At 41.3% G+C, this 21574-nt stretch overlaps 1 protein-coding gene across 1 annotated transcript in view; it reads right to left on the bottom strand.

The window, feature by feature from the left end:
• Positions 1-21574, bottom strand: part of LOC126424820 (nuclear RNA export factor 1-like) — a 156064-nt gene that overhangs the window by 7711 nt on the left and 126779 nt on the right. The window contains exons 12-13 of the mRNA XM_050087613.1: positions 18982-19152; positions 15839-16038 (exon numbers count right to left, since the gene is read on the bottom strand). Coding sequence (XP_049943570.1) covers positions 15839-16038; positions 18982-19152 — 371 coding nt within the window. The remainder of the gene's footprint in view (positions 1-15838; positions 16039-18981; positions 19153-21574) is intronic.

The raw sequence follows: 21574 nt of genomic DNA, 5'->3' as shown, positions 1-21574 counted from the left end.
ACAGAAACCAGACAGCAATTATACGAGTGGAAGGGCATGAAAGGGAAGCAGTGACTGAGAAGGGAGTGAGACAGGGTTGTGGCCTATCCTCAATGTTATTCAATCTGTATATTGAGCAAGCAGTAAAGGACACAAAAGACAAATTTGGAGTAGGAATTGAAATTTATGGGGGGGGGGGGGGGGGGCCCAACAAACTTTGAGGTTCGCCGATAACATTGTAATTCTGCCAGAGACAGCAAAGGACCTGGAAGAGCAGAGCAGTTGGGTGGAATGGACAGTCTTGCAAGGAGGGTATTAGATGAACATCAACAAAAGCAAAACGAGGATGGTGGGAATCAGGTGATGCCGAGAGATTAGATTAAAAAATGAGACACTTCTAGTAGTAAATGTATTTTGCTATTTGGAGAGCAAAATAATTGACTATGGTGAAAGTAGAGAGGACATAAAACGTAGACTGGCTATGGCAAGTAAAGAATTTCTCAAGAGGAGGAATTTGTTAACATCAAGTATAGATTTAAGTGTCAGGACGTCTTATCTGAAAGTATTTGTGTGGAGTGTAGCCATGTATGGAAGTGAAGCATGGATGATAAAAAGTTTAGACAAGAAGGGAATACCGTATTTACTCAAATCTAAGCCACACTCGAAGCTAAGCCACACCTGAAAAATGAGACTCGAAATCAAGGAAAAAAAATTTTCCCGAATCTAAGCCGCACTTGAAATTTGAGACTCGAAATTCAAGGGGAGGGAAAAGTTTTAGGCCGCACCTCCAAATTGAAACAAAGTTGGTCCATTGTAATATGAGACACAATTTAGGTCGAATGAATGACGATACAGCTAGGTAGTTTGGTTCGAGTTTAGCAGTTAAGCTTTACCAAGTAGCCATTGCTACGCGTCAGGCGCTCCGTCCATATTTATACGGGTACCCTTCCTTTTTCACGTACTTCGTCTGGTTTGAATCGATTAAGCAATCGATCTAATAAGTGTAGTTTTCTTTGTTATAGGTGTTTACGTCACTCTAAGCTGAAAATGCATTACTGTACTGTGTCATGCATTGTTTGTCGCATTATGATAGTGCGTGTTTACGGCCTCTCGCCGCTCGCAGCATGGCTTTCTTTTGTGCGCGCTACTGCCGCTTTAAAAAAAGAGGAATCGTCTCATTAGCAAAACAATGGCAAGAGACTGCTATTTTTTGTTACTTACACCACTGCTTTCTTTGATAACGATCAGCAAGAACCAAATAATAGACTGCGTATGATAGAAGATGTTCTGAACGAGAGTGTAGCGAAAATTTTTCTCCGTTTGTAAATCTTTGCGGGCGTCTGTTTAGTACATTACATTCTGCACAGAAATTAAGTCATCTTAGATTTAAAAATTTAGTCAGTTGCCGTGCTTCATTTCTGACTGGATCACTATTAGGCATAAGAATAATACGAATATAAACACGACACGATACGTATACTCTTTCCGCGTTTACTGTTGTCTCACTCTAGTTTCGTAGTTTATTAGGCAGACTAGATTTAAATGAGATAGCAGCAAACATGAAAGAATACATGGCAAAATGTTTATATTCGTATTATTCTTATGGTGAAGAGAATTCTGCACGTGATTCACAATTCATCAAGTTCCTATTAGCAACCATCTCTTCTCAAAGGTAGGAAAAAATTCAGAATGTAGAGTTGGCCATATTGACAAACATCCCAAACAGTCTTGCCAGTCGGATTTTTGTAGTACATTGAAATGCTGCTACATTCGAAGATGAACAATACGGAATTTGTATTTACTTCGTTGGATAATGTATGAAAATGCAGTGGTCGAAACTCGGGGCGGAGAAAAAAAGCTCGTCTTCCACCTTTTTTTAAATTTATTTACTGACGCAGAGGTTTTGGCGCCAGTATTTATCTTTGTGCCTACAAAGCATACCTGTGCAGTGCTACATATATTCGACGGCAGAAGTTAGTTGTGGCTGCACCTTCCAACATTTTTCAGAACTTCCGCTTGCTTTGCACTCGATTCTAAGCCGCAGGCGGTTGTTTGGATTACAAAAACCAGGAAAAAAGTGCGGCTTAGATTCGAGTAAATACAGTAGAAGTGTGGTGCTACAGAAGAATGCTGAAGAGTAGATGGGTAGATCACATAACTAATGAGGAGGTACTGAATAGAATTGGGTAGAAGAGGAATTTGGAGTACAACTTGACTAGAAGAAGGGAACAGTTGGTGGGACATGTTCCGAGGCCGATCACCAATTTAGTACTGGAGGGAAGTGTGGAGGGTAAAAATCTTAGAGGGAGACCAAGAGATGAATACATGAAGCAGATTCGGAAGGATGTAGGTTGCAGTAGTTATTCAGAGATAAAGAAACTTGCACAGGATAGAGTAGTGTGGAGAGCAGCATCAAACTAGTATCTGTACTTCAGACAAGAAGAAGAAGAAGAAGAAGAAGAAGAAGAAGAACAACAACAACAACAACAACAACAACAGGGTCTTTAACAATTTAGTTCCACCAAAAATCTAATTTTGAGAAAATGATTAATATCTGATGCCAGCAAAATGAGCCAAGAAAAACTGACAGCACTGTTGTGAGATAATACTGATGGAAATTAGACACCGCAATTAATAAACTGAAAGTATAAAATTGTGGCATGTAAACAGTGTCTTATACTCTAACTTTAATAGCAATGTCTGTGTGGTGGCAGAAAGACTGTTTTTATTATATCTAGATATAATCTCACATATTAGCAACATTAATATTGTGTTTTTCCTGCTTTCATAACTGCAGAAGTCATCTGCATCTCTGGACCTGGGTGTAATTCAACCTCTGAAAGCAAAATACGAAAACTGTTTAGCAGAGCTGAAATTCATTTCACGAGTGAAACACAGTTATGAAAATGGATATTGTACAGTATTATCAGTTGCAGTAGATGTTCCCCCCCCCCCCAATATCCAATAAAGTTATGTTGGAACTTCCAAGAAGAAGAATGGAAAGTCATTAGAGACGTTTTACGTAGTGAGACACTTCACTTCACGATTGTTTCTCAAGGCAGCTTGCCTTTCTTACCTTAGAGGGATATATGTTAAATGCGTAATTCTCTTGTGAAGGAACAAGACAGAAGAAATTATGATGTAGGTTGTAGCAATTAAGATGACGATAATGACGATGAAATGAGGATTCACCTGGAAGGACTTTTCTGTTGCTGTTCAAGAACTTTATACTGCAAGGAGCTAGTTTTGCTCAGTTCAGTTAATTCTTGCAGCATCAACCATCTGGCAACACCCAGCACTACATTATACTGGAAGACAGGAGGACACTAATTTTTTTATAATTTTGCATAAAACAAATAAATTATTTTAGAAATTTTCTTTAAGTTCCCTTATGTTCACCCAATATTATTTGTCAAATAATAAAGAAATCCAAATAAAATAGTGTCTGCCTGCATTTCGAAAAACCTTTAGCAAACCCCATCTCCCAGTCCCCTACACTTCAAGAAGCAAGAGAGAAAATTAAATCACTTAAAAATAACACAGCACCAAGAGAGACTGACATAACTACAGAAACGTTAAAAACAGGAGATGACATCACAGGAAGAATTCATGCACTCTTAACAGAAATCAAGGAAAATTGAAATGAGTCCAATTAACTGGAAGAAAGTTATTATACATCCGTTGCATAAAATGGTTATAGAGGAGACCCCAACAACTCCAGAGGCCTATTTATTCTGTCAGCTATTTGTAAGGGTCTACCAAACACTCTCTTAAATAGAGTTGAACAGCAAACAGTTGATCAGTGAATATCAAGCAGGATTATGGAAAAGTAGAGCGTCTTAATGCAATATTAAGGATATGTTTAATACCAACATATATGTCACTTGTGTTGACTTTAAAAAGGCGTAACCATTTTGGACACTTTCGAAGAGCTCAGAGTAAGCAGGAAGACTCTCTAAACATCTCAAGTGAAGTTTCTTGGTAAAATATCTCACCCTTTGGAATTAAGTACAAGAGTTCAACAAGTGGGTGGTTTCGCCCCTCTCTCATTTAACATACTATTAGACAAAGCTATTGGAGTATGGGAGTATAAACATTGGGGAGTGGGAACAGAGATTCAATGTGAAGTGCCTACCTTTTGCTGACGATCTAGCTATCTTCACTAAGATCAGCGAGGAAACCAAGTACACCACAGAGAAGTTACACGAGATAGCATCAATGTCTCCTAAATATAATATGATAAGACTCATTTGATGGAAAATTTACATCAAAAGATTCCCAATACAAACAAAATATAGGACAGATTCATGTGTGTCATGTTTAAATATCTTTGATAAATCATAGAACCATCTCTACTAATATAGTAAAACCAGATTAGAAAGAGCCACTAACCCCCAGAAAACAAACAGAATAACATGGAATCATTACAATAAACAAGAGATATCCTGTAACGCACAATTTCAGCATTACAAGACTTATATTGTCTGAAGCACTGTATGCCTCAGAAACTACATCTCTAGCAGACCATTCAAAAATTTATGAAACTCCGAAGGAAGAGAGAGAAATTCTACGGAAAATTTATGGTTCCACTATATATAAAGAGTATATGCAGTAAAAGAAAAACTTACAATTTATATGCAGCAATGGGCAAGTGCGCTTATGCAATGCATGGATGTCTAAATTCTATGCTCACATCTGCAAAATATGGGAAAATGAACACTACTCAGTATAATAATTTCAAAAAAGATAAAAATCATGTGGTCAGAAGAAGTTAAGCAAGACTTGGAAGAAATGAATGCCGTCAGAGAACACAAAGCCTTTGGAACCCTAACAGCAAATCAATTATTCAGAGATCTCTCTCTCTCTCTCGACAACAATACTGGATAACAATAGAGAGAAATGTAAGAAACAACACAGTGAATTTGTGAAGACATTTTAGGAGAAGAAATAGAAGCTGTCTGACCGAGTTAAGATGTAAGTGTGCACTTTAATCAGGCATACTGAAGAAAGACTAATGTCTTCTGTATTTTAATACATTCTTTAAAGCATGATACCAACTGATGATTTTTCATATAAAAGAGTGCAAATCTCTTGAGTTCATTCTAAGCAACATTCCAATTCACAGCAGATAACAGCTTGTGATTTAATTAATAGTTAGTAAGTTTTGAAATTAAATTCTGGTCAGGTGAACTCCTATTTAAGGACGAACCTCATGTAAAAAAAAAAAAAAAAAAAAGAGAGAGAGAGAGAGAGAGAGAGAGAGAGAGAGAGAGAGATATTCAAGTTTCCAGAAATTAGTAAAAAGAGGGGTCTACTGTAATATGTGTTGCCAAAAAAATGATCCAAAACACTATTTTCAACAACAGATGAATTGTTAGCAACACTGTAGAGATACATAAGACAAGTACAGTGAAGATAAAATAAATGTATTAAGTCTGTAATGAACCATGTCTCTCATGATAGTCTCCCTAGGTACTTGGCACCTACTGTACAAAGATTAATAAATATCATGAATGTATTAAGACACAGGGGGTGTTCTATAATGATTTTTACAAATTTGATCTCATGAGGGGGGGGGGGGGGGGGAGGGAGGAGAGGCATGGAGAGAGGAGATGGGGGGTGAGGGAGGGAGGGACAAGAGGCAGGAAGTGGGGCTGGTGGAGGTAGCTAGTGGCTTGAAGGAAGACAAATGGTTGGTTGGCTTGGAATGTGGGGAGGGAGGGGTGGCAGGTGCACAATGAAGGTGGTGTGAATGGAAGGGGGTAATAGGATAGAGGTAGGGGAAATTGTAGGGTGGAAGGTGTCAGGGTAGTAGGTTAATGTAAATTGACGTCGAGAGTGTTACAGGAGCAAAGCATGCATTGCAAGATAACTCTCGTCTGTGTAGTTCAAAAAAGCTGGTGATGGAGGGAAAGATCCAGATGGCCCGTTTCGTGAAGCAGCCACTTAAATTGAGCACATTGTGCTCAGCTGCATGTTGTACCACTGGGTGGTCAACTTTCTTCTTGGCCACAGTGGCAGTGGCCATTCATTCTTATGGACATGACAAGGAAAAAAAAAATTCCCGGATGTCCCGGTTAAAAATATACTTTCTCGTGAGTGAAAACACATTTCTTCCGTGTTAAGTGACAGTATATTTTCTCTTGGAACTGCAAAACTTATCAATCCTTTGAATGGTTATGGTTTTATACACGGGCATATTTTCCGGCACTTTACAAAACGAAACTCAGGGGAAAAAAAAGACATGTTTTGGAAATATATTTGATGTGCAGCAACATGTACACTGCATATTTTTGTATTATGAAAGTATACATTGGAATTCCACTAAATACTGCATGTTACTTTCCGAATAATTGAAATTGAGATTGCGATACGGTTTTGTAAGCCAGTCATAGCTCATGTCACGTGATCCCACCAGCTGATGAGAGCGGATATTCAGAGCATAGGACATGTGGTGCAGTCAGCCAACAGCAACATCACTGTTAAGTAGCACGAACACACAGACAGGGAAAGTTAATAGTTTAAATTAATTTACATAGTGCTGCTACGAGAAAAGCAAAGCTTTCACATATAATATTTGTCTCTAAAGATAATAAGCTGCAAGAGAATCTAAGCTTTCGCATATAATGTTGAGCTTTTTCGTGCGTGTAACACTTTTAAGACATATCACACAATTGTGACAGTAAAATTTTTAATAATGACAGAACTTTCTGATCTTCAGGGTTCAAATTCTTCTAAATGACTCGTCATCAAAGAAATGATTTTTAAATGAGAGTCAAACGCTCTGTGATTTAAGAAATTCATGGTACATTCTCGCACATAGTTCACCTTACGTAAAAGGATATTTACTTTGAAAGTGATGCTTCTCAAACCACCATTTGCAATATTTTCCTGCGGCCTGTTGGAAATAGGTTCGTTTCAGCAATTGCCAGAGAGTGTAGATAACAGGCGACACCATGCTTCTACATCTACATTTATACTCCGCAAGCCATGCAACGGTGTGTGAAGGAGGGCACTTCATGTGCCACTGTCATTACCTCCCTTTCCTGTTCCAGTCGCGTATGGTTTGCGGGAAGAACGACTGCCGGAAAGCCTCTGTGCGCGCTCTAATTTCTCTAATTTTACATTCATGATCTCCTCGGGAGGTATAAGTAGGGGGAAGCAATATATTCGATACCTCATCCAGAAACGCACCCTCTCGAAACCTGGACAGCCAGCTACACAGTGATGCAAAGCGTCTCTCTTGCAGAGTCTGCCACTTGAGTTTGCTAAAAATCTCCGTAACGCAATCACGCTCACCAAATAACCCTGTGACGAAACGCTTGCACAGCTACCATGACGTAGGAAGCCCGTATGTACGTACGTGTAAAACATGAAAAGATCATACATTATGTCATAAAAGAAACAAGACAACAGAGGGTACTCCAAGAGCATCGGAATTTCGTGAACCATACTAAAATGTGCACATTTAAAGTGCATACTTAAAATGCACATTCGTACGTCCAGAGTCCCTATGAAGTAGACCTCAACCTGATATTAAGCTTTTCAGTGTTGTTTTCGGGATGTAAATTTTCTTGGAGCACTAGTACAGTATTCTATCATGTTTGGTTCTTTACTATGGCATAATGCCATACGTGCTTGAAGATGAAAACGTGTTGAAATGCAGTGAATACTTGAAACTGGCCAGTACTGTAAAATTAAACATTTCGTTTCAAATACATTGACAGCCTCTGAGGAAAAGGTTAATAAAAGTCAAATCTTTAACAAACAGACAAAAATAGCTTCATTGTTCTGCAAGGTGATTACTGATTGACTGTCAGAAAGGTGGAAATAAAATAAAATAAAATCTGAAACTAATAACATATTTTAGCCTTCCGTAATTATGTGAATGTATTTTAATTCACTTTATAGTTCCCGGCCACAGATATCAGTTTCGTTTTCATTTGACGTTAGAGTAAACAAAGGGGAAACAGCAAAATCACTAATGTAAACATGGGTCACGTGGAGACTACCCACTGTAACTCAAGACTGCTCTGCCCATTAGCCCCAGGTCTACGATATTTGCTAACCGGGTCAACAATAAAAAAATTGAATTTTCAAAAATATGTTCATCTTGTAGCCCACATCTATCTGAAACATAAAACATATGTGTTTGAGGAAATGTAAGACATGCTATTTGGTCTTAAGTGTGCCAAAGTGCAGTGCCACACCTCTTCATACAGCATTCTTCTATCGCACATCACTGTATTTTGCTGTGTGGAATTATGACGTGCATATTTTGTAATGGATGCCATCAAATTATATTCAGGACAGTGGAAACAAATGTCCTGTGGTGCCTCTCCCGCTCCCAGTCTGCCGCTTTGACAGCCTGCCCCTCTTTGAAAAAAAATCTTGCAATTAATAGGGGATGGGATTATTTGTAACCGGGAGAACATAACTCTTCAGAAAATTTGCTCTCCTTATTGCCTATTAGCTAATAACTTGCTGTTTTGCGTGACATAAAATTAAATATAGGATACATAAAACCAATAAAGACAAGAGACAAGAAAAAAGTAAACATTTCTTCAATCCTTAGCTCCTAGCATTTCTTTCTCTCTAATCTTGCTACAGCTTTACATGGCGCGCTTTCCTTTCTGCGAAAGGATCTATTATCTCATCAAAGTTCGTCAAACGTTTTGCTATATGAAAAATCGAAATGACCTTATCTAATACTGAAAAAAGCTGTTACTACAAATAATACCCAAGACTGGTGTGGTTTCTCGACCTTATTACGTCTATTTTGTCACTGTCTGCTAGATAAAACAAAATAGGCCTTTCTAATATTGCAGCAATTTTGTAACACACACACCAAGTAAATGAGACTGTTTTGGCACACGTGGTCATTTTTATCACACGACAGAATACAATTCACGAAGTACCAATATCAAATGCCTATTAAGCCTACTACAAGCAAAAAGCTTTATGTTAGGAAATAGATTCACATTTCATTCATATGCACCAGTTTCTCAAGCATGAGATCAAAAAGTAGTATTACGAAATTTTTATATAAATTTGGAATCGTCTTATTCTTCCGTAACTAGTGTGATGTCCGCATTTCTTCCCTTCCTCGTTCTCACAAACAATCTTGTCATCACCAATTCTGTAACTATTCCTGCCATTGTCAAAATTAGTTCGCCAATTAACTACACTAACCCTTCCAAAAATCACAGGTTTTTAACTTCACTAACCCTGCCAGAATCACAGGTTTTGTTATCCCATGATTATACTCCTGTTAGGCGTTATTACATGTTCGTACAACACGTTTTCCGCGTTACTTCCAGAATACAACTTAAGCGGCTGCTAGCCAGGGACTGGACAACTGGTCCTTACTAGTGTAGCGATCTGGCCAAAAATTTTCTGTCAAAATTTCATTTTCTTGGATACATTGAGAAGGTAATACATAACATTTCTCACCTATTATTCTACTTAGTCGTTTATTTCCATTCTGATAATATGGCTCTATAGATTTAGCTAGTAATTATAACAAAGCTGATAATTCGCAAAGCTGATAATTCGCAAACCCAATTAACCACATTATCAGACAGCGATTGGCATTCATCTGTTTGGCTTTACTCCACTCAGCTCTTATTGCCCTGTCCCGTTTTGTCTGCAGGAAAGTTCATTTCTAGATGCGACAAGGATTCCCCTGGCAGAGGCATCACGTACACTACGCACGCATTCAGAAATCAACTTATAATGTGTTCAAAAATGTTCAAAAACTAACAAGGACGAGTTTCAAAATCATATGAATAATCGATAGACCAAAGTGCCCTGGATGCTAGGCGCTTTGTGAAACAAAGTTTTGGAAAGCTTTAATGAAAAAAAGAGAGAAGTTATGGAAAGACCTTTGATTTGCAGCAACATACGCTGCATATTTTCGTATTGCGAAAGCATAAATTCGAATTGCACCAAACACAGCGCGTTAGTTTCTGGAGCGTTGAAACCGAGATTGCGATGTCCTCTTGTAAGCCAATCACACAGTATGTCATGGCACGTGATCTCGTCAGCCGATGACAGCAGATATTCAGAGCATAAGACATGTGCTATAGTCAGCCAATAGCAAGATCACTGGTTACGTAGCGCGAACACACAAAGAGGAACAGTTAACAGTTTATATTAATGTACATAGGATAGCTACAAGCAAAGCTAAGCTTTCACATGTAATATTGATCTTTTTTTGCATGTGTTATACTTTAAGATACATCACACAAATGTGCCAGTAAATTTAAAATTATGACATAATGTCTGGGCTCGAAATTCTTGTAAGTGGCTGGTCATCAAACTGATCAATTTTAAACGCTCTGTGATTTAGAAATCCATCCCACTTTCTCACACATAACTTGCATAAAAAGAAATTTACTTTGAAAGTATCGCTTTTCGAACCACCGTTCGCAATACTATCTGGAGACTGTTAGAAACAGGTTCGATTTACCAGTTACCACAGCGCGCCAGAAAACAGGCATTATTGCGCGTGAGCAGCTGCAGTGGTGTAGGAAGCCCACATGTAAATACGTATAAAGCACTAAGAGAGCTTACATTACACCATAAAAGAAACAGGGCATCAGAGGATACTCCTAAGAGCATCGGAATTTCGTAAACCATGCTAAAATGCATAATTCGGCTTTAAGTGCATATTGGTTTTATCCAGATTCACAATGAAGTAGGTCCCATCTGATATTAAGTTTTTCAGTGTGGTTTTTTGGATGTAAATTTTCTTGGAGTACCAGTCCTCTACAATCTAATTTTTTTTCTTTATTATGGCATAATGCGACACATGGCAGAAGATGATAACGTGTACTTGAAATCCAGCGAACAGTTGGAACTAACCAATACTGTGGAATGAAACACTTCTTTTCAAATGAAATGATTGCCTCAGGTGAAAGATTAATAAAGCCAAATTTCTTTAGCAAACTTGCAAAAATAACTTCATTGTTCTGCAAGGTGATTAATGCTTGCCTGCTAATAACTTGAAAATAAAATAAAATCAGAAAACTGAAACTAAAAATATAATTTTGTCCTCCATAATTATGTGAATGTATTTTGATTCATTTGATAGAAATCCGTTTTGTTTTCATTTGACATGGGAGCTGTAAACGAAGAGAAGCAGAGAAATCACTTAATGTAAACATGGGTCACGTGGAGACTAATCCCCTCCACACTACAACTCAGACAACTCTACGCATGAGCGAATCTGGCAGCTAGGGCACGCAAGAAAATTTTTTTTCGTTAGAATCTGGCTACTTGCTGCTAATACCTATACAGCTAACAGCTACACTTTTAGGTAGCGGGAAGCGGAGAAGGTACTGTTCATATGCAGGTCAACTGCACATGCGCATCAGCCCGCTGGCGACTGGTCAAATGAACCTAATGTGAACAGTTGTGACGTCATGCTTATAGCAAGCAGTTTATTGTTATGAAGAATTACATAGTCTTCGGCCTACGGCCTTTGACATGGTTTTGCTATTTGCAGACGAATGTGCGCTTGCACGGTGTTATGTTGTTGTAAATTGCACATTTCCTTTGCCACTAAAGTTTTATTTTTTTTCTCTTGTTTATATTTTATTGCTGTAGTATTCTCCAGTAGCAGGATATAGTAACATTCTTTGCTAGAGAATCAATTCTTACCAGTCAAAATTACAAAAATTTAACTGAAAGCTAAAACAATGAAAAATTCCCGGGTTTTTCCCAGATTGCATACACCCTGTGTAACTTCACGCTCATGGGTGGCAATTTGTTGTTATGAAGCATTGCCTAGTCTTCCTAACGCCTTTGACACATTTTGCTGTTGGCAGACACTTGCATGAGCACTGTGTGTCGTCGTCGTATATGGAGCATTTCCTTTGCAATTTAAGTTAGTTTCATTTCTTTTTCTTGTTTATGTCTTGTTGTTGAAGTATTATTCTGCAGTAGTGGGACACAGTAATATCCTTTCTTAGAGTTTCGGTTCTTACTGTGGATGGTGTCTCTTACCAATCAGAATTTCAAAAATTTAAGAGAAACCTTTCACATATAATATTGATCTCTAAGGCCAATATGCTGCAAGAGAAGCTAAGCTTTCATATATAATGTTGGTCTTTTATGCACGTATTACATTTTAAGATATATCACACAAATGTGCCAGTAAATTTTTTAAAAATGGCATAAAAGTGTGATCTTCTGGGCGATAAATTCTTCTAAATAGCTCGTCACCAAAGAGCTGATTTTTAAATGAGTCCCAGACTCCCAGTGAATTACGCATCGACCTGATATTAAGCTTTTCAATGCTGTTTCGGGATGTAAATTTCCTTGGGTACCATTACTTTGTTATCTCATGTCTGGTTCTTTATTATGGCATAACATACACTTGAAATGCACCGAACAGTTGAAACTGGGCAATAGTTGGAAATTAAACCCTTTGTTTCAAATATATTGACTGCCTCAGCGAAAAAGATTAATAAAAGAAACTTTCTTCAGCAAACCGATAAAAATAACTTTATTATTCTGTACGGCAATTAATGCTTGGAAGGAGGAAATAAATTAAAATCTGAAACTAATGATGTATTTTAGCCTTCCGTAATTATGTGATTGTATTTTAATTCACATGGTAGCTCCCGCCCAAAGAAATCAATTTTGTTTTCATTTGACGTGAGTGCAGTAGATAAAGAGGAAACAGCAAAATCACTAAATGTAAACACGAGTCACATGGAGACTACCCGCTTCCCCATTATAACTCAGACTGCTCTGCGCATCAGACCCGTATCTACGATATTTCCGAACCGGGGCAATAGTAGATGGTGGCGTCCCTCGAGCGTTTGAGATAGGACGTCAAAAATTAAAATATCGAGATTTCAAAAATGTGTACGAGGAATTGTTAAAGACATTTTATTTTCACTGCGTGGAATTGAAACGTGTATATTTTGTAATGGATGCCATCAAACTATATTCAGGACAGTAGAAACTGAAATGTGTCCTATGGTGCCTCTCCTGCTTCCAGTCAGCCAGTTTGACATCCTGCCCCTCATCTTCTTTTTTCTTTTAAAAAACTTCAGAAAATTTGCACTCTCTTTTCCCTATTAGCTAACAACTTGCTGCTTTGTGTGACATAAAATTAAGTATAGGATACAAAAAACCAGTAAAGAGAAGAGACGAGCAAGACAGTACACATTTCTTGAATCCTTAGCTCCTAGAATTTTTTTCTCTCTAATCTTGCTACAGCTTTACATGGCATGCTTTCCTTTCTGCAAAAGGATCTGTTACCTCATCAAAGTTCGTCAAACGTTTTGCTAAATGAAAAATCGAAATGTCGTTGTCTAACACTGAAAAAGCTGTAATTACAAATAGGCCGAAGACTGGTGTGGTTTCTCGGCCTGATTACCTGTATTTTGTCACTTCTGCGAGATAAAACAAAATAAGCCTTTATAATACTGCAGCAATTGTAACACATGCCAAATAAATGAGACTGTTTTGGCAGAAATGGTCAATTTTATAAAACGGCGGAATATAATTCACAAAGTACCAATATCAAATGCCTATTAGGCCTACTACAAGCAAAAAGCTTTGCGTTAGGAAATAGTTTTACACTTAATTCATATGCTCCAGTTTCTCAAGCATGAGAACGAAAAGTAGTAGTGCGAAATTTTGATATAAATTTGGAATTGTCATATTCTTCCATAATTTAAGTGATGTCACCGTTTCTTCTCCTTCCTCGTTCTAACAAATAATGTTGTCATCACTAATTCTGTATCTTTTCCTGCCAATGTCGAAGCTTATTTGCCGATTAACTTTGCTAACTCTGCCAGAATCACCAGTTTATTTAGCCCGCGATTATTCTCCAGTTAGGCATTGTTACGTGTTCGTACAACGCGTTTTCTGTGCTACTTCCAGAATAGACCTTAAAGCAGCTGCTAGCCGGAGACTACAACTGGCCCTTGCTAGTATAGCGACCTGGCCAAAAATTTTCTCTCAAAACTTCATTTTCTTGGATACACCGAGAAGATAATACGTAATCTTTCTTACCTGTTGTTTCCGATAGTCGTTTATTTGCACTCTGGCAGTCTGAATCTATGGATTTCACTGGTTATCTTAACAACGCTCATCATTCGCAAACACAATCAACCACATAATCAGACAGTGGTTGGCTTTCTTTCGTTCGGCTATACTCTGCTCAGCTCGTATAGCACCTTTTGTCTGCAGGATGTGACAAGGATTCCACTGACAGAGACATCACGTACACTATGCACACATTCACAAACCAACTTACGATTCACTCAGAAATAAACCTAGAACATGTTCAACAATGTTCAAAAAGTGACAGAGACACGTTTCAAAGCCATATGAATAATCGATAGACCAACATGCGCTGGATGCTAGGCGCTTTGTGAAACAAGGTTTTTTCCTCAAGGATATGAATTTGCCACTTGGGACCTATGGAATGGTACATTAGCTTATTTGTTTGAGTTGTAAGTATTTGTCATGTACTGTTGTTTTTCTGATATGTTCTACATCCTGGAGGACCTCCTCACTATGGATCAATTGGAATGAAAGTAAATCTAATCTAATCTCATACAGAGTGTCATCAATAAATGTAAAAGTAACTTCATGTGTGCCCTAGGCAAGTGTGTTGAGACCTGGTTGTTGATATTGAGACCTGGCAGACAATATGAGTAGAAACCTTTAGACACTTTGTAGACGATGCAGTTATCTATAATGTAGTACTGTACGAGAAAATCTGCACAAGTATCCCTTCAAATGCTGATATAGTTTCAAAGTTATGTAAAGACTGGCAACTTGTTTAAATATACAGAAATGTAAAACTGCGTACAAAACAGAAATAATAATAATAATAATAATAATAATAATAATAAAAGAGGTACTCAATGACTACAATACCAATGAGTTAACTGGAAGCAGTTGAGTCTCTAAAATATCGGGATGTAACAGTTTGCACAGATATGAAATGGAATACCTGCCCAAATAGACATGCCCCTGGGAAATTGCAGTTAGGTCTTTTTTGCAGACTGCTTACAAATCACTTGTGTACACTGTCTTAGAGAACCACTCGTGTGAGGAAACCCAAATCAAACAGGAGTAAGAGGGGACAGTGAACTTCTACAAAGGTCACAGGGTTTCTTTCATTTATAGGTGTGTGTGTGTGTGTGTGTGTGTGTGTGTGTGTGTGTGTGTGTGTGTGTGTGGCCACTTTGAAACCTACTTAAAAAGTTTTGAGGAGGAGTATTAAGTGAAGAATCTACAGATATTCTTCATACCCCTAAGCATTGCTTCCACAGGGAGTGTGGAAAAAAAGATTAGCCAAGTATGGTGTTCCTTCCTACATACCTTATGACTGGAACAAAAACATATCCTAGTATGTGGTATCATGTTAAATACTCTCTGCCACGCACTTCACAGGGGTTCATGTAACTGTAGAACCATTACTTTTAAACACAGAAAAAAATATTGATAGCATATTTGGAATTAAGAGGCACAAGATACCATGTGCACACGTTTCAAAGTGAGGGGTCAGATAATCCAACATACAGTTTTGGTCTCCGAGAACTTTAGCAGGTTAATGTTTTCACAACGACAAAGGGATGTAAACTACAGTTGCATACTTGTCCCAATTCCAAGTTACGGACTTCTGAGACCTTCATATACAAGTTGATCCCAATGTATAACAAGTGACTCAGTTCCAGCAGTGAGTTTGTTGAGAAGTACAGTGGCTGCTGTATCTGATCTGATGAATATTTTTAGACAATTCTGGTAATTTTGTTAACAGTCCTAAGAAACCTTACTGTCTCAACACTCCTCGTACCAAAAATTAAAGTCCCACATTTATACTCACTTTTTTGACCAGAGAAGGTTCATGCCCGTTTGCTGAGCCAGAGCTTCAACAATCTGCTGTTTGACGGCTTCATCTGCCATCGCTATAGGTGATACTGCAGTAGCGATGGCAGCAGAGGGTGGCGTGGCAGCAACAAGCTGAGATGGGCCAGCTGGAGATGTAATTGGTGTCTCAACAGGTTTCGGAGGCTGGAATGCAACCTACAAAAAACAACTAATATTGCAGTTCTGTAGAAACTAGAGATGAGTAAGTGTTCAACAGGTCACATTCACAATAAACAATATGAGATAGAAAGTGCACATTGTATAAAAGTTGCACAGATATGAAGGTCATTTATAGGTTTGTAAACAACTGCTTATTTCTATCCAATAATTCCCCTTCAGTAGGGAAAAAGGATTTCAGGAAGAAAAGTTTTAATCTGTATTAAAACGCTCTTTGTCAGATTTCATTTACATGGATGGAGTGTTCAACAGTTTAATAGCTGTATTTCAACTCTTTCTGCGCCAAAGTTACATTCATTACAGGATCAAACAATGGATAATGGAGCACAGAATAAAGACAATAATATGAAAAGGATAGACTGCTACATACCATTCGAAGTGCGACAATAAAGTAATGAGACTGATTTTCTTTGCAAGATGTGGCAACCCTGCAGGCTTGCGTAGGCACAATATCTTTGACCTTGGTCTACAGACTGCTTCTAGTCCAAGCGGCACATTGGTGCAACTGCTCAGTCGGAGCTGTACTGTAATAAGTTAACAGGTGTTGTGTCTCTCGTCACGGAAATGGAACCGCATAACATTGCGCAACGATATGCCATTTCTTTTTGCGTTAAAATGGGTGAAAGCGCAATGACAACTTATGGTAAGTTTCTGAAGGGTTTTGGAGAGGAGGTTATGTCAAGAGCTCAAAGGGATCACCCAGACCAAAAAAAGCTCGCATATCAAAGTCAAAAGTGAAATGCATGCTTGTGTGCTTCTTTGATTCTAAGGGAATTGTTCACAAAGAGTGGATGCCTCCTGGACAAACAGTTAACCAATATTACCACAAAGAAATTTTAGAAAGACTTCATAAAAGAGTTCTTCATGTCCGTGCCAACATTGCTGATAACTGGATTCTGCATCACGATAATGCGCCATCCCGTACTGCTCTGTCAGTACAGCAATTTTTAACCTCAAAACAAATTTCAGTACTACCACCACCACCTTATTCACCAGATATCACTCCGTGCAACCTTTTTATATTTACAAGAATCAAAACGGCAATCAAAGGACACCATTTTCAAACACCGCAAGATGTCCAAAAAGCTGTGACGAGGGTCTTGGAGGATATTACAGAAGATGAGTTCCAGAAATGTTACCATCAATGGCAGAAGTGCTGGAAAAAGTGTGTTCAATCAGAAGGGAACTACTTTGAACGAGACAACACTAAACTTGACTAAAATGGTAAGCAACATTTTTTTTCACATCAGCCTCATTACTTTATTGTCGCACCTCGTATATTGGGGACGTTGAGTCACAGATAGGCACAACAAAAAGACAGTCACACAAGCAAGTTTTTGGTCAAAGGCCTCCTCCTGAATTAGACAACACACACACACACACACACACACACACACACACACACACACACACACACACACACACACACACGACCACTGTCACTGGCTGCCAAAGCCGGACTGAGAATAACAATGCATGATGGGAGAAGCAATCTGGGTGGTGGAAGGGCTAAGGAGGTAGCTACGACAGGCAGGAGGACAGATAGCAGGGTAGGGGTGAAGGGCAGTATAATGCTGCTTTTGGGAGAATACAAGGTGGAGAGAGGGTAGGGCAGCTAGGTGCAGTAGGGAGGTTACACAGACGGCAGGGGGAAGTGCGGGTGGTTGTGTTTATGGACTTTAGGAAACAGGTAGAAGGTAAGAGTGCGGGGAGTTGTAGGGGTGAGGAGGGAGATGGACTCCAGGGAGAGGTTCTGGGATGAGCTTAAGGATCTGAGGAGACACTGGTGATCCTGTTGGTTTTCTGGAATGGCACCACTGTTGCAGTGTTTGTAGGTGGGATGAATCTGACAACTGGTGGATCCTTCTGCCATGTAAACCTTGCAGTTGCTTCTTTCTCTAAGCTGGTTGCAGGTTGTGAGCTGAACAGCTTAGAGAAAGAAGAGATGACAATTTCTGCAGGACATGCCCATCATTTTGCAGGACAACGCTTGGATGTGTACAATGCAAGTTGTGATCGATTTGTTCAATCGACTGGCCTGGGAAGTGCTGTACCAACCACCGCAATGCCCAGACTTAATTCTTTGTGACATCCACTTGAATTCTAAACTGAAGGAAGCACTTAGGGACATTAACTCTGAAACTTGTACTCAAAATAGACACTGTTGGCGAATGAAGGGCAGTAAAACTTTGAACATGTATATCATTTAATGGGCAGTTGCCACTATTAAAATTGCAACCCTCACAGAAAGTGACTGTCTAATGATGTGTGCAACAAGAACTACAGGAATTGAACATTTAATATGATTGTTGGTGATTTTTAATGTGAGTGTGTCTTCTTGTGTCATTCACATTAGAGTAACAACAAAGCAGCTGTTACATAAGTAGGGCCTATTCCCAATGGTGTCACAATGTACGGTGTAGCTGCACTGCACTTTACGACCAGTCTCTGAGAGGTATTTTGTTTACAGTAAGACTGATCTTACAATTGACAAAGAATAACAAGAGATGTAACATGTCTGTAAACGTTTCATTGCTGCTTAAGTATTTTCATATTTACTATAGTTTAATTAAAATAGCTTTGTGATTGATGTTTCCAAGAGTCTAGGGTAGTGTTAGGGCCCACCCACCAGCTAATTGTAGTTCTTTTTGGGAGAGCCACATGCTCCTTAACTGTTTTATATGTACATACAGAACCTTGTCAATGTGGCCGGTTGTACACTGGAAACATTGCTTCCAACACAGCGCTCACAAAATTATTTTATTTCAGTCAGTGCCTCCTCATTTGGTGAGTAGCAAGCTATCCTCATATGGAAACAATATTCAACCTGGACTTTCTATCACTATATTTTGTTCGTTTTTATATTTTGGAGACTTTTAGTTCCTTGTGTGAAGTCTATAAAAGATGCAGAGCAGAACTTACCTTCAGCTGGTCTGCTGTGGGATTTGTGATAAGAAGCTCATCATTGGTGATGCACATGCCAACTCCATGAGGTACTATGACCATTACGCGGCTAAATGAGCGAATGGGGAATGGTTTTGAACCACCTGGCTCCCGGAACATACCACTGACGGCCACGACCATTAGCTGTGGCTAAAAATGAAGGACAAGATGTTTACATTCAATAATAAATATGTCAATAATTGATCTGAAAATGAAAAGACACACAGAAGAAAAATGTAAAAAAACAACTGCAACATAGCAAAACACTTCTGAGGAAGGTACCACTGAAAGTGCTGTAAGAGCGACATCTAAATTAGTTTCCACAATGGTACCACCCAAGTGCCTACCCACGAGCATAGTTTGTGTTACGATTTCAATCAGCAAGGCAGGAGTGTATGCTCCCAGACATCCGGTGAACAATTTTAAGTTTAAACACAGAGTACATCACATCATTAATGCATGGGCTGATAGTAGGTTTTAAACTTTGCTTAGAAACACAAGAAGAGGTACAGCTACAGCCTGGTTTGACTGCCACAAGAGGGAACAAGAAAATTACAAATTTGTGGTCCTCTGAAGCAAGAACCCTGAAACTGACATCTACTTCAATAAACAGACAGGACTAATGCTGTTTACATCATATACAAATGATTTAGTGGAGATAAAACAGCCTTGCAATGACAGAGTTGCCACAAGTTCCCAAGTGAAATTCCCTGATATTTCCCTGATTAGCAGACAAATTCCCTGACAAATTTTGAGATCTAAACGGTAAGTAACAACATAAGTTGCCAAAACATGTAAGAAATTCTGTATTTCTCCCCCTGTGAGCAAAAACCGCTAAGTACTAATATTAACATTTTCTTGCAATGAACTGCTTTTAGATGGAGATAACAAGCAAAATGGTATGTGTGTTTTATTAAGACCACCGTTGTTATTTTATTTCAATAAAACAGAACACATCTGGTGACAAAAATATCTATTTCCCTGGAGTCAAAAGACAGATTAAAAATCGGGGTGATGGGGGGGTGCAAGGAACGGGGAGGCGTGGCAGGAGACGAGGGTCATGCGGGAGATGGGAGAGGGGGGGTATAGGAGTGGGGGCAGGGGGCGATAGGTGCGGGGGCCGGAGGAGGAGCGGGGGCCAGGGGATGTGCGGGGGCGGGGGGATAGGTGTGGGGGTGGGGTGGGGGGAGAGATCGGGGTTGGGGACAGAGAGATCGGTGTGGGGGGGGGGGGGACAGAGAGATCGGTGTGCGGGGGGTGGGGGGGGAGATCGGGGTGGGGGGTGGGGGGTGGGGGGGGGAGACATCGGGGTGGGGGTGGGGGGGGAGACATCGGGGTGGGGGTGGGGGGTGGGGGGGGAGACATCGGGGTGGGGGGAGAGATCGGGGTGGGGGTGGGGGGGGGGGAGAGATCGGGGTGGGGGTGGGGGGGGGGGGAGAGATCGGGGTGGGGGTGGGGGGGGGGGAGAGATCGGGGTGGGGGTGGGGGGGGAGAGATCGGGGTGGGGGTGGGGGGGAGAGATCGGGGTGGGGGTGGGGGGGAGAGATCGGGGTGGGGGTGGGGGGGAGAGATCGGGGTGGGGGTGGGGGGCAGAGATCGGGGTGGGGGTGGGGGGGCAGAGATCGGGGTGGGGGTGGGGGGGCAGAGATCGGGGTGGGGGTGGGGGGGAGAGATCGGGGTGGGGGTGGGGGGGAGAGATCGGGGTGGGGGTGGGGGGGAGAGATCGGGGTGGGGGTGGGGGGGAGAGATCGGGGTGGGGGTGGGGGGGAGAGATCGGGGTGGGGGTGGGGGGGAGAGATCGGGGTGGGGGTGGGGGGGAGAGATCGGGGTGGGGGTGGGGGGGAGAGATCGGGGTGGGGGTGGGGGGGAGAGATCGGGGTGGGGGTGGGGGGGAGAGATCGGGGTGGGGGTGGGGGGGAGAGATCGGGGTGGGGGTGGGGGGGAGAGATCGGGGTGGGGGTGGGGGGGAGAGATCGGGGTGGGGGTGGGGGGGAGAGATCGGGGTGGGGGTGGGGGGGAGAGATCGGGGTGGGGGTGGGGGGGAGAGATCGGGGTGGGGGTGGGGGGGAGAGATCGGGGTGGGGGTGGGGGGGAGAGATCGGGGTGGGGGTGGGGGGGAGAGATCGGGGTGGGGGTGGGGGGAGAGATCGGGGTGGGGGTGGGGGGGAGAGATCGGGGTGGGGGTGGGGGGGAGAGATCGGGGTGGGGGTGGGGGGAGAGATCGGGGTGGGGGTGGGGGGGAGAGATCGGGGTGGGGGTGGGGGGGAGAGATCGGGGTGGGGGTGGGGGGGAGAGATCGGGGTGGGGGTGGGGGGGAGAGATCGGGGGTGGGGGTGGGGGGGAGAGATCGGGTGGGGGTGGGGGGGAGAGATCGGGTGGGGGTGGGGGGGAGAGATCGGGGTGGGGGGTGGGGGGGAGAGATCGGGGTGGGGGTGGGGGGGAGAGATCGGGGTGGGGGTGGGGGGGAGAGATCGGGGTGGGGGTGGGGGGGAGAGATCGGGGTGGGGGGAGAGATCGGGGTGGGGGGGGAGAGATCGGGGTGGGGGGGAGAGATCGGGGTGGGGGGGAGAGA

This window comes from Schistocerca serialis, chromosome 10 (assembly GCF_023864345.2).
Source record: "Schistocerca serialis cubense isolate TAMUIC-IGC-003099 chromosome 10, iqSchSeri2.2, whole genome shotgun sequence".
Lineage (NCBI taxonomy): Eukaryota > Metazoa > Arthropoda > Insecta > Orthoptera > Acrididae > Schistocerca > Schistocerca serialis.
Note: the sequence above shows the minus strand (reverse complement) of the source record. Positions and strands in the feature narration are given on the sequence as shown.